We start from the raw sequence: 13,999 nt of genomic DNA, 5'->3' as shown, positions 1-13,999 counted from the left end.
GCCTGACTAATTAGGGTTAGTGTTAGGGTTGGGGTTATCCAGTATCTAGTTCTTCAATTAAGCTGGCTATGGCTACAGGAATTGTTTTACAACTGTCAGGGAGGAAAATTATCCCAGCACTCAACATCTTAACTTTTATAAGAAAAATATTACATTAAGAGAGGGATTACAATAAAGTCATTTCCAACTGTGAACAAGGATTTGGTTCTTAATACTGTTTACTTTAGTACTGTTTAACTGTTTAACTTAGTACTGTTTAACTCAGAACACAACACTCCTATCCCAGGCCCCTTAACAAGAGGCAATTTTCCTCTAACTTTTCTCAGGTAAAGTTTTTTTTCGGAAAAGGATTTCTCTGTGTAATAGCCCTACTTGTCCTTGAACTAGCTCTTTTTTTTTTTTTTGCTTGTTTTTGTTCTTTGGGGCTGTGTTTCTCTGTGTAACTCTGGCTGTCCTGGAACTCACTGCAGACCAGACAGGCCTCGAACTCACAGAGATCTGCCTGCCTCTGCTTCTCGAGTGCTGGGATTAAAGGTGTACACCACCACCGCCTGTCCACTTGTGATTTCAATACAGGATTTTCTTTTTAATAGTCTCTCAACTGTCATGGAAATGGCTTTATGAACAGGCTGGCATCCAACACAGAGATTAGCCTGCCTCTGCCTCTCAATTGCTGGGATCAAAAGGGTGAGCCACCACCACCACCCGGCTCCCCTAGAAGTTTTAACACTCATTGGTTTATCTGTAGGCTGGATTGTCTGATAATTTGATTACCTATCTCTCCTCCTATGTAAAAGGCGAATTTGAAGAGAAAGACTGGCATTTCCAGCAATTCCGGGCCTGTCTACATCTCAGTAGTGGAATCTTTCTGACCAGCTCTGAAACCATGGAGGGACCTTCAGGAAACTTATTTCCAAGCCAGCCTTTGATCGTGAGTACATAATTCATACTAATTGTAGAATGTTCATTCTTGGTTTGTTTTTTTTTTACATATAAACCTTTCTAATTTAATGCCTAGTTGTAATCGGCACAAACTATTAACTACTTGTTAAAATTTGCTGGAAGAAATTTCAAATATACTTTATCAGCTCCTAATGACAAGGCGTCTTTGTGTGAAATGCTTTGGTGGATGATTTTTATCCTGACATGAACATCTAGAGTGTTCCTCCATAAACTTAGATGGAGGGAATCAGTGTGTAGAGACCCCTAGCTTCCTATCCGTAATAGTATCAAAGCTAGATGTTCCTGAAGCCCGATGATGAGAGTCTTTATTGTAGCAACATTGGGAACCCAGCACACATTGTAATTCTGGGCCCCACCCTAGAAATTTTTGGGTTACAGGTATTTGACATTTAGAAATTTTCACAGAAGACTTTAGCCCATCCTGTGATCTGAGACCCATTTCTTCAGAGAAAAGGGATAATAGAAGAACCACGAGCTGAGAAAATTCAGCATAACTCTTAGTAGTTTCCATCCATGTGTTATTTACATTTTACTTTCTTTTTAAAGGGAAGGCTCACAAGGAGTATAATACCTCCGAAATTACAGAAGAGGATCCAGGCTGTCCGGAACAAGCACAAGAGCAAACGCCGAGCGAGGGCAACTTCTCCTGTGACCAGTTGCATCTTCAAAAGTTCTGTGACCAGAATAACGGCCCACCCTGAAAATACCACCAGGCACAAGAGGCAAGAGGAGACGCTGGAGAAACCCCAGCAGCTCTGTACATTCAGGAGGCTGCAGGAATATCACATTGAAGACGGTACAGGGAACCTACTAGGTCCACTGTGTCTTTCTAATCCCGCAAAAAGAACTGCACGAAGGATGCGGGCTGGAGCCATGGTTCCTAGTGGTGTCAATGGTCTGCACACTTCAAGGTTCACCTCTGTCGAGTCCCCGAGGTCAGAAGGGACAGTGCGAGGGGCTCGTGAGCAGTCGCCACCTCCATCCTACAGTCAAGGGGTGACAGTGCCAATGGCTCTTGAGCTGTCGCCATCTGTTAACCTTCAACAAGTAACTGCTGCGGATATCCGGAGACAGTCCCGGAGGGTGGCGAGGGCCAGGAAGAGACTGGCGGAGGCCTTAGAATTAGACAGGCTTGCCAGGCAGGAAGAGAACATGGAGGGATGGAGTGGCGATGACTAAGTGGAAGAAGCAAAGGTGGAAAGTGTGAGCATGGTGGACTCCACGAAGGAACTTCCTTTTCTTTGTAGGGCTTTTGGGTTTTATTTTGTTTTTCGATATAGGTTTACTCTGGGTAGCCCTGGCTGTCCTGGAACTCTGGAGATCAGGCTGGCTATGAACCAAGAGCCGCCAGGGGTTTGGTTTTAAATAAAGGGTTGCACCGCTACCTCCTATAGCATTAATTGTCTGTTTCAATAAAACAACCCTACCCTGATGATTGAATACCCCAATCCCTCCATTTAAAGCTCTTTTTAAAAGGTAAAACTGTAACCAGTGTTGATTTTTATTTTTTACTTTTATTGTTTTTTTTTTTTTAAATTTTTTTTTTGATAAAAGGAGGATAAAGAAAAGAAAAAAAAAACAAATTTCCACCTCCTCCCACCAGCCTCCCATTTCCCTCCCCCTCCTCCCACTCTTCTCCCCCTCCTCCCACTCTTCTCCCCCTCCTCCCACCCCTCTCCCCTTCCCCCCACTCCTCTCCCCCTCCCTTTCCAGTCCAGAGAGCTGTCAGGGTTCCCTGCCCTGTGGTATGTCCTAGGTCCTCCCCCCTCCATCCATATCTAGGAAGGTGAACATCCAGACTGGCTAGGCTCCCACCAAGCCAGCACATTGCATAGGATCAAAACCGCGTGCCATTGTCCTTGGCGTCTCATCAGCCCTCATTGTTCGCCATGTTCCGAGAGTCCAGTTTTATCCCATGCTTTTTCTGGTAACAGTCCAGCTGGCCTTGGTGAGCTCGCAGTAGATCATCTCCACTGTCTCAGTGGGTGGGTGCACTCCTCGTGGTCCCGACATCTTTGCTCATGTTCTCACTCCTTCTGCTCCTCATTGGGACCTTGGGAGCTCAGTCCAGTGCTCCAGTGTGGGTCTCTGTCTCTATCTCCATCCATCGCCAGATGCAAGTTCTAGGATGGTATGCAATATATTCGTCAGTATTGCTCTAGGGTAGGGTCATTTCAGGTTCCCTATCCTCAGCTGCCCAGGGAACTAACTGGGGACCTCAGCTTGGGCACCTGGGAGCCCCTCTAGGGTCAAGTCTCCTGCCCACCCTAAAGTGGGTCCCTTAACTAAGAATTGTGGTTCCGTGCTCCCCTATCCAACCTTCCTTTATCCCGATCCTCCTGTTTCCCCAAGTCCACCCTCCTTCCCTTCTACCTTTTCTCTCCCCATCTCCCCTAACCCCCATCCCACCCCACCCCCAAGATCCCACTTTTCCCCCCGGCAATTTTGTCTACTTCCCTTATCCAAGAGGATAACTATATGTTTTTCCTTGGGTTCACCTTCTTACTTAGCTTCTTTAGATTCGCCTATTGTAGACTCCGTGAACCCTATTTATGACTAGAAACCAATTAAAAGTTTACATTGGAAGAAAGAAAGCATCTTCAACAAATGGTGCTGGCACAACTGGATGTCAACCTGTAGAAGAATGAAAATAGACCCATATCTATCACCGTGCACAAAACTCAAGTCCAAATGGATTAAAGACCTCAATATCAGCCCGAAAACACTGAACCTGATAGAAGAGAAAGTGGGCAATACCCTACAACAGATGGGCACAGGCGATCGCTTCTTAGGTATAACCCCAGAAGCACAGACATTAAGGGCAACATTGAATAAATGGGACCTACTAAAACTGAGAAGCTTCTGTATAGCAAAGGACACTGTCACTAAGACACAAAGGCAACCTACTGACTGGGAGAAGATCTTCACCAACCCCGCAACAGACAAAGGTCTGATCTCCAAAATATATAGAGAACTCAAGAAACTAGACTTTAAAATGCTAATTAACCCAATTAAAAAATGGGGCGCTGAACTGAACAGAGAATTCTCAACAGAAGAAGTTCAAATGACCAAAAGACACTTAAGGTCATGCTCAACCTCCTTAGCGATCAGGGAAATGCAAATCAAAACAACTTTGAGATATCATCTTACACCTGTAAGATTGGCTAAAGTCAAAAACACCAAGGATAGCCTTTGCTGGAGAGGCTGTGGAGGAAGGGGTACCCTCATCCATTGCTGGTGGGAATGCAATCTTGTGCAACCACTGTGGAAGTCAGTGTTTCGGTTTCTCCGGAAATTCGGGATCAACCTACCCCTGGACCCAGCAATACCACTCTTGGGAATTTACCCAAGAGATGCTCTATCACATGTCAAAAGCATTTGTTCAACTATGTTCATAGCAGTATTATTTGTAATAGCCAGAACCTGGAAACAACCTAGATGCCCTTCAATGGAAGAATGGATGAAGAAAGTATGGAATATATACACACTAGAGTACTACTCTGCGGTAAAAAACAATGACTTCTCGAATTTTGCATGCAAATGGATGGAAATAGAAAACACTATCCTGAGTGAGGTATCCCAGGCCCAAAAAGACGAACATGGGATGTACTCACTCATAATTGGTTTCTAGTCATAAATAGGGTTCACGGAGTCTACAATAGGCGAATCTAAAGAAACTTTTATTGTTTTTTAAGGCAGGCTTTCTCTGTTTATCTTTGGATCCTGTCCAGATAATCTCTTTGTAGACCAGGCTGTCCTTGAGCCCACAGAGATCGGCTTGTCTTTACCTACTCAGTGCTGGGATATAAGGTGTGAACAACCACCTCTTGGCCTGAAGATTATATCTTGATAATACCTCCTACTTGTTACTGTCTGATTGCTAAAGCATCACTAGGTGAGCATTTCTTACTCAAACAATGCATGCCCAACATTTTGTCATTGTGATGTTACCATCTCTACAGGCTCAAGAACTCCAACTGAGTTTTTTTTAAGTGAACAATTTCTTTTCCCTTTCTTTCTTTGTTTCTCTCTCTCTCCCTCTCTTTTTATCTCTCTTTCTCTTGCCTTTCTTCCTTTCTTCCTTTCTTTCTTTCTTTCTTTCTTTCTTTCTTTATTTCTTTCCTTTCATCTCTCTCTCTCTCTCTCTCTCTCTCTCTCTCTCTCTCTCTCTCTCTTTCTTTCTCTCTTTTCTGAGACAGGGTTTCTCTGTCTATCCTCGAACTAGCTCTTGTAGAACATGTTGTCCTCGACATCACAGAGATCCCTCTGCCTTATTTAAATCCACCTGCCTCTGCCTCCCGAGTGCTGGGATTAAAGGCGTGCACCACCACCATTGGCAGCAATTAATTTTTGAAAGTGGAATTACATAGATAATCTCTTTCTGTGGGCTTCACTTTCCTACTGAAAGCAGGGACTATAGAGAGCTAGTGAAAAATGCAAATCTTGGACCTGCTGAAGGAAAAGCAGGCATTTGGACAAGATTTTCAGTTATCCTGGTGCACAGCAGAGGTGGAAAATCCTGGCTAAGGGATGTAGCCCTCCCAGGGAGGGAAGGCATCACGATTAGTCTTCTAGGAGTCAGCAAAACAGCGAGCACCTGTTAGAGCCTAAAGACCACGTCTGTTCACTGTTTCCATGATGCAGTGGTGAGTCTCCTGGCAAAAGCCAATCCAGATGCTATGAGTTCCAGATAACTGTAGACCCAATTTGCCTTAAATGTTCAGTTGGAGATTCTGGCTCACCCCTGCCTTGTCAGGGAATCCCCGTTCCCCGCCCCAGCCCTGCCTGATCAGAGTCTCCAAACAAAGGAAAGGTGCCCCAACATCTATTCTTGCATTGTTGGTAAGTACTGAAGCTTCCTACCTTGAAATTGGCAGCCACCTAAGTCTCCACCTAAGCGCTCAACTTTTGTTCAGACTTGGGCTCCAGCCCACCTTGTGGTGGACACATCATCACCTCTTGCCTTCAGCCTATAAAATCTCCCTGTTTTAGTTCAGGGGGACTTCTCTCTCTTGCCTCGATCTCTGGAACCTGAGAACCCACACTGAGTTGTTTTCCTCAATAAATATTTTGCTAAACTTTTTCAATTTGGCTCAATCTGACTTACTGTGTTGGCGCAGGAGCGTATCATTGTGTGGAGGTGCAGAAAACCTATTCTTAAACATTAGCAGAAATGTATACTTCTGAATAGAAACACAAAATAAATAAAGAGAAAATCAAATTTAGCATCTGGATCCAAGATGAAATTTGGAGCCAGGAGAACTAAGCCATCTTGGGGCCCTTGGCACAGGAGGCCTGCAGGATGAACAGGGAGATCCATGTGTGCAAAGGCAGCCACTGAGAACAGGGTGAGAAACTGAACAAAGGGCCAGCTTAGCACTGTTCCAGAAGAGATCTTGTCACTGCAGATGACAGCCCTCAAATTTCGTAAGAAGCATACACATTTTTTTTAAAAAGGAGGCAAAATGATTAGGAGCAATAGGATTGAATTATCCCCCTTCAGAACTGAAGATAGCTAACTACATAGTTATCAAGACAATCATGATTAGCTCACAAGACATTTACATACAGGTCAGACTTCCTACACAGCAGGAATCAAACAGTTAAAAACATAAGGGAACTTTTAATATTTACATGATAAAAATAAAATGCTCAGAAATTTCAAAATTATTATATATCACATACATAGTTAATTAACCAAAGGAGAGTTATGCTGGGGCTTGATTGTGAGATTTGCTATATTGATTCTCATATTGTTTTGAAAATTAATCAGCTCTAGTAAAAGAGCAAAGGCCTTTTGACAAATCAATGATATTATACTTTTCCTAGAAAATATAAACACAAAAAAGAAATACAAAGAGAGGGAGAGAGAAAAGGAAAAGACAGAAAGGAAGAAAGAAAATCTAGCAGAAAGGTAGATCATTCTATATGCATTAATATATTTATGGTTAGTTAGTGTATTGATACAGTGCCATATATAGTACATAACGGTGTGTGTTCTGTAGTAATAAGAGCAGCGGGGCTGTGTCCCCAACACCCCAGCCGCCTGCTCGGCTAGCTTATGCCCCGAAATAATTACACGGACACTGTATTCTTTTAATCACTGCTTGGCCCTTTAGCTCTAGCCCTTACTGGCTAATTCTGATATCCCAATCAACCCATCTCTAATAATCCCTGAGCACCGGTCTTACCGGGAAGATTCTAGCCTAAGTCCATCCTGGGTCGGAGCTGGGGCATGGAGTCTCTCTGAGGCGTAAGCTCCGGAGAGGAGAACTGTGGAGTCTGAGCTCACTTCCTCTTCCTCCCAGCGTTCTGTTCTGTTTACTCCTCCTACCTATGTTCTAACCAATAAAATGGGCCAAGGCAGTTCCTTTATTAGCCAATGACCTTCCTCCAAGAGTGTTCATATGTTATATCAACAGCACATTAATGCTTTTGTTGAAATAACTATGACAATTGACACAATATCGCACAATGCCATAAACAGATCTACATAGCAGAAGTAGCCAAAGGATGTGTGCGTGAACCACTAGAAATGTATAAATAAGAAGGTGCAGTCTGGAATCAAAATACCTGAGGACGCAGAAATACCACTCTTGGGCACATACCAAAGGATGCTCAATCATATTAAAAAGGATATTTGTTCAACTATGTTCATAGCAGCATTATTCGTAATAGCCAGAACCTGAAACAACCTAGAAGCCCCTCAAGTGAAGAATCAACAAAGAAAATGTGGTACATTTACACAATGGAGTACTAATCAGCGGTAACAAACAATGACATCGTGAAACTTGTGTAGAAATGAGCAGTGGGCTGCATTCCCGTCCAGCTCCCGCACGGCTAGCTCTATACCCGAAATAACAACATGGAAACTGTATTCTTTTAAACACTGCTGGGCCCATTAGCTCTAGATTCTTACTGGCTAATTCTCACATCTTGATTAACCCATTTCTAATTATCTGTGTAGCACCACGAGGTGCTGGCTTAACGAAAGGATCTTAACCTGTGTCCATCTTGGAGAGGAGAGCTATAGCATCTGCCTCACTTCCCTTCTTCCCAGCATTCTGTTATGTCTACTCCACCCACCTATGTTCTGACCTATGAGGCCAAGCAGTTTCCGTATTAATTAACCAATGAAAGCAACAGAATTATAGAAGACCCACCTACAGCAGATTTGCACGCAAATCGATGGAACTAGAAAAAAACATCCTGAGAGAGGTCACCCAGACCCAGAAAGATGAACATGATATGTATTCACTCGTAAGTGGACACTCGCTCTAAAGGAAGAAAAACGAGCCCATACTCCTGAATTTTAGAGAAGTTAAGTAACAAGGTGAACAAAGAGAAACATCTATAAATTCCACTGGAAAGGGGAAATAGACAAGAATCTCCTGACAAAATTGGGTGCATGGGGATTTGGGAGAAGGAAGAAAGAAGGGGAAGGGAAAATGGGAAGAGGGGGAGGAGAGAGAGGGAAAGAGGTGGTTGCAATGTGGGAAGGATAGAGATGGAGAACGAGGAAAGACACATTTCATTGATGGCCATTATAGGGCTAGCAAGAAACCTGGCACTAGAGAAATTCCCAGGAATCCACAAGGATGACCCCAGCTAAGACACTAAGCAATAGAGGAGAGGATGAAAGAACTGGCCTTGCCCTGTAGTCAGACTGATGTCACCATTAATGTCACCATAGAACCTTCATCCAGCAACTGATGGAGGCAGGGGCAGAGATCCACAGCAGAGCAGTGGCTGATTTCCTGAACTCCAGTGGAAGAGTGGGAGGATGAGAATATGAGCAAAGGGGTCAAGACCATGATGTAGACACCTACTGAGAAAATTTTCTGAGCTCCAGTAAGACAGGGAAGGAACTACAATAGGATCATGCTAGAACACCTGAATGTGGGTGACAGCTGTATGGCTGGGGCTGAATGTGGGGCCACTGGCACCGGCAACAAGATTTATCCCTGCTGCTTGTACTGGCCGTTTGGAACCCCTTCTCTTTGCATGAACCTTGCTCAGCCTGGATATAATGAGGTCTTTCCTCAGAGACATGTGCCTCGCCCTTCCTGGGGAGTAGATGGGGGATTGTTAGGGGGAAATGGTGGAGGGAATGGGACAGGTGGAGGGAGTGGTATGCAAAATGAAAAAGGATAGTTTACTTTTTAAAAATATATATTAAAAAGTGAGGGAAAAAAAGAAGGTGTAGTGTGCGCTGCAACAGAGATAGACCTAGTAGCTAGTGAATATCCTGGCAAGTGTTCACAGGTTTATAGGGATCATATCAAAGATTTCAGGAAACAGGGAATTCCAAGTTCCCTAATAAACGCTGAATTCTTGACTACCAGCTTTCCTGGCCCTAAGCTCATACCAGAAACATGGCGAAATAGATGAAAATAATGTAGAATTAAAATTATCTAAGTGACCCGGTCGGTGGTGGCACACGCCTTTAATCCCAGATCTTAGGAGGCAGAGGCTGGCAGAAATCTGTGAGCCAGTTCCAGAACAGGTTGTGAACTTTACTATACCTGGAGTGAAATTCAATCCAGACATGGAGGGCGCACCTGTGGTCGCGATCATGCGACATGAAGACAACCTGCCTTGGATCTGGATCTTAAGGCTAGAAGACACAGACTTTTCATCCACATCTTGGCCTGAAGGAACCAGTTTTTCATGCAGATCGTTCTTGTTTTGTTTTGTTATTTGGGAAAGGGTTTATTTGTTTTCTTTTGGGGCCTGCCCTGCAACTTGCTCTGTAGACCCGGCTGACCTCGAACTCACAGAGATCCTACTGCCTCTGCCTCCTGAGAGCTGGGATTAAAGGCACGTGTCACCACCCCTTATCTTGATCCAGATCTAAAGGCCAGAAGACACACCCCATTAATCCAGATCTGGGCCACACCTTCTCCTGGAAGCCTATATATTAATGATGGATGAAGAAAGGTTCAGTCTTTGCTCACTTGCCCTCGCCTTGTCAGCACAACCATTCCTTCACTGGAGTCTACTTCTTCAGGATTCCAGGATACACAGAAGACCAGCCGAGATAGCCAGCCCTGGTGGGACTGAGCAGCCACTGGATTCTGAACTTCCATTCATAGCCATCCATTGTGGGACTACGGCCTGTAAGTCATAACCTTAACCTCCTATATATATTCATTTTATATGGCTGTGACTCTAGAGAAGCCTGACTAATCAGGGTTAGTGTTAGGGTTGGGGTTATCCAGTATCTAGTTCTTCAATTAAGCTGGCTATGGCTACAGGAATTGTTTTACAACTGTCAGGGAGGAAAATTATCCCAGCACTCAACATCTTAACTTTTATAAGAAAAATATTACATTAAGAGAGGGATTACAATAAAGTCATTTCCAACTGTGAACAAGGATTTGGTTCTTAATACTGTTTACTTTAGTACTGTTTAACTGTTTAACTTAGTACTGTTTAACTCAGAACACAACACTCCTATCCCAGGCCCCTTAACAAGAGGCAATTTTCCTCTAACTTTTCTCAGGTAAAGTTTTTTTCGGAAAAGGATTTCTCTGTGTAATAGCCCTACTTGTCCTTGAACTAGCTTTTTTTTTTTTTTTTTTTTTGCTTGTTTTTTTTGTTTGGGGCTGTGTTTCTCTGTGTAACTCTGGCTGTCCTGGAACTCACTGCAGACCAGACAGGCCTCGAACTCACAGAGATCTGCCTGCTTCTGCTTCCCGAGTGCTGGGATTAAAGGTGTACACCACCACCGCCTGTCCACTTGTGATTTCAATACAGGATTTTCTTTTTAATAGTCTCTCAACTGTGATGGAAATGGCTTTATGAACAGGCTGGCATCCAACACAGAGATTAGCCTGCCTCTGCCTCTCCATTGCTGGGATCAAAAGGGTGAGCCACCACCACCACCCGGCTCCCCTAGAAGTTTTAACACTCATTGGTTTATCTGTAGGCTGGATTGTCTGATAATTTGATTACCTATCTCTCCTCCTATGTAAAAGGCGAATTTGAAGAGAAAGACTGGCATTTCCAGCAATTCCGGGCCTGTCTACATCTCAGTAGTGGAATCTTTCTGACCAGCTCTGAAACCATGGAGGGACCTTCAGGAAACTTATTTCCAAGCCAGCCTTTGATCGTGAGTACATAATTCATACTAATTGTAGAATGTTCATTCTTGGTTTGTTTTTTTTTTTACATATAAACCTTTCTAATTTAATGCCTAGTTGTAATCGGCACAAACTATTAACTACTTGTTAAAATTTGCTGGAAGAAATTTCAAATATACTTTATCAGCTCCTAATGACAAGGCGTCTTTGTGTGAAATGCTTTGGTGGATGATTTTTATCCTGACATGAACATCTAGAGTGTTCCTCCATAAACTTAGATGGAGGGAATCAGTGTGTAGAGACCCCTAGCTTCCTATCCGTAATAGTATCAAATCTAGATGTTCCTGAAGCCCGATGATGAGAGTCTTTATTGTAGCAACATTGGGAACCCAGCACACATTGTAATTCTGGGCCCCACCCTAGAAATTTTTGGGTTACAGGTATTTGACATTTAGAAATTTTCACAGAAGACTTTAGCCCATCCTGTGATCTGAGACCCATTTCTTCAGAGAAAAGGGATAATAGAAGAACCACGAGCTGAGAAAATTCAGCATAACTCTTAGTAGTTTCCATCCATGTGTTATTTACATTTTACTTTCTTTTTAAAGGGAAGGCTCACAAGGAGTATAATACCTCCGAAATTACAGAAGAGGATCCAGGCTGTCCGGAACAAGCACAAGAGCAAACGCCGAGCGAGGGCAACTTCTCCTGTGACCAGTTGCATCTTCAAAAGTTCTGTGACCAGAATAACGGCCCACCCTGAAAATACCACCAGGCACAAGAGGCAAGAGGAGACGCTGGAGAAACCCCAGCAGCTCTGTACATTCAGGAGGCTGCAGGAATATCACATTGAAGACGGTACAGGGAACCTACTAGGTCCACTGTGTCTTTCTAATCCCGCAAAAAGAACTGCACGAAGGATGCGGGCTGGAGCCATGGTTCCTAGTGGTGTCAGTGGTCTGCACACTTCAAGGTTCACCTCTGTCGAGTCCCCGAGGTCAGAAGGGACAGTGCGAGGGGCTCGTGAGCAGTCGCCACCTCCATCCTACAGTCAAGGGGTGACAGTGCCAATGGCTCTTGAGATGTCGCCATCTGTTAACCTTCAACAAGTAACTGCTGCGGATATCCGGAGACAGTCCCGGAGGGTGGCGAGGGCCAGGAAGAGACTGGCGGAGGCCTTAGAATTAGACAGGCTTGCCAGGCAGGAAGAGAACATGGAGGGATGGAGTGGTGATGACTAAGTGGAAGAAGCAAAGGTGGAAAGTGTGAGCATGGTGGACTCCACGAAGGAACTTCCTTTTCTTTGTAGGGCTTTTGGGTTTTATTTTGTTTTTCGATATAGGTTTACTCTGGGTAGCCCTGGCTGTCCTGGAACTCTGGAGATCAGGCTGGCTATGAACCAAGAGCCGCCAGGGGTTTGGTTTTAAATAAAGGCTTGCACCGCTACCTCCTATAGCATTAATTGTCTGTTTCAATAAAACAACCCTACCCTGATGATTGAATACCCCAATGCCTCCATTTAAAGCTCTTTTTAAAAGGTAAAACTGTAACCAGTGTTGATTTTTATTTTTTACTTTTATTGTTTTTTAAGGCAGGCTTTCTCTGTTTATCTTTGGATCCTGTCCAGATAATCTCTTTGTAGACCAGGCTGTCCTTGAGCCCACAGAGATCGGCTTGTCTTTACCTACTCAGTGCTGGGATATAAGGTGTGAACAACCACCTCTTGGCCTGAAGATTATATCTTGATAATACCTCCTACTTGTTACTCTCTGATTGCTAAAGCATCACTAGGTGAGCATTTCTTACTCAAACAATGCATGCCCAACATTTTGTCATTGTGATGTTACCATCTCTACAGGCTCAAGAACTCCAACTGAGTTTTTTTTAAGTGAACAATTTCTTTTCCCTTTCTTTCTTTGTTTCTCTCTCTCTCCCTCTCTTTTTATCTCTCTTTCTCTTGCCTTTCTTCCTTTCTTCCTTCCTTCCTTCCTTCCTTCCTTCCTTTCTTTCTTTCTTTCTTTCTTTCTTTCTTTCTTTCTTTCTTTCTTTATTTCTTTCCTTTCCTCTCTCTCTCTCTCTCTCTCTCTCTCTCTCTCTCTCTCTCTCTTTCTTTCTCTCTTTTCTGAGACAGGGTTTCTCTGTCTATCCTCGAACTAGCTCTTGTAGAACATGTTGTCCTCGACATCACAGAGATCCCTCTGCCTTACTTAGATCCACCTGCCTCTGCCTCCCGAGTGCTGGGATTAAAGGCGTGCACCACCACCATTGGCAGCAATTAATTTTTGAAAGTGGAATTACATAGATAATCTCTTTCTGTGGGCTTCACTTTCCTACTGAAAGCAGGGACTATAGAGAGCTAGTGAAAAATGCAAATCTTGGACCTGCTGAAGGAAAAGCAGGCATTTGGACAAGATTTTCAGTTATCCTGGTGCACAGCAGAGGTGGAAAATCCTGGCTAAGGGATGTAGCCCTCCCAGGGAGGGAAGGCATCACGATTAGTCTTCTAGGAGTCAGCAAAACAGCGAGCACCTGTTAGAGCCTAAAGACCACGTCTGTTCACTGTTTCCATGATGCAGTGGTGAGTCTCCTGGCAAAAGCCAATCCAGATGCTATGAGTTCCAGATAACTGTAGACCCAATTTGCCTTAAATGTTCAGTTGGAGATTCTGGCTCACCCCTGCCTTGTCAGGGAATCCCCGTTCCCCGCCCCAGCCCTGCCTGATTAGAGTCTCCAAACAAAGGAAAGGTGCCCCAACATCTATTCTTGCATTGTTGGTAAGTACTGAAGCTTCCTACCTTGAAATTGGCAGCCACCTAAGTCTCCACCTAAGCGCTCAACTTTTGTTCAGACTTGGGCTCCAGCCCACCTTGTGGTGGACACATCATCACCTCTTGCCTTCAGCCTATAAAATCTCCCTGTTTTAGTTCAGGGGGACTTCTCTCTCTTGCCTC

The 13,999-nt window shown here is 44.0% G+C and overlaps 2 protein-coding genes across 2 annotated transcripts; both read left to right on the top strand.

Moving 5' to 3' along the window:
• The first annotated feature begins 1,239 nt into the window (after positions 1-1,239).
• Positions 1,240-2,142, top strand: LOC142846862 (methyl-CpG-binding domain protein 3-like 2B). Its single transcript, XM_075967644.1, has 2 exons — positions 1,240-1,341; positions 1,510-2,142. The coding sequence occupies exons 1-2, from the start codon at positions 1,240-1,242 to the stop codon at positions 2,140-2,142; spliced, it is 735 nt and encodes a 244-aa protein (XP_075823759.1).
• A 9,244-nt stretch (positions 2,143-11,386) lies between these two features.
• On the top strand, positions 11,387-12,289 carry LOC142846861 (methyl-CpG-binding domain protein 3-like 2B). Its single transcript, XM_075967643.1, has 2 exons — positions 11,387-11,488; positions 11,657-12,289. Exons 1-2 carry the CDS (start codon positions 11,387-11,389, stop codon positions 12,287-12,289), a joined length of 735 nt encoding a protein of 244 aa, XP_075823758.1.
• Positions 12,290-13,999: the final 1,710 nt, after the last annotated feature.

Source organism: Microtus pennsylvanicus, chromosome 3 (genome assembly GCF_037038515.1).
Source record: "Microtus pennsylvanicus isolate mMicPen1 chromosome 3, mMicPen1.hap1, whole genome shotgun sequence".
NCBI classification, from domain to species: domain Eukaryota; kingdom Metazoa; phylum Chordata; class Mammalia; order Rodentia; family Cricetidae; genus Microtus; species Microtus pennsylvanicus.
Note: the sequence above shows the minus strand (reverse complement) of the source record. Positions and strands in the feature narration are given on the sequence as shown.

Coding starts and splice junctions, on each gene's coding strand:
- LOC142846862 (XM_075967644.1), top strand. CDS start 1,240: ATGTTCCTGAAGCCCGATGATGAGAGTCTTTATTGTAGCAACATTGGG. Junction 1,342..1,509: donor TAGAAATTTTTGGGTTACAG/GTATTTGACATT, acceptor TTCTTTTTAAAG/GGAAGGCTCACAAGGAGTAT.
- LOC142846861 (XM_075967643.1), top strand. CDS start 11,387: ATGTTCCTGAAGCCCGATGATGAGAGTCTTTATTGTAGCAACATTGGG. Junction 11,489..11,656: donor TAGAAATTTTTGGGTTACAG/GTATTTGACATT, acceptor TTCTTTTTAAAG/GGAAGGCTCACAAGGAGTAT.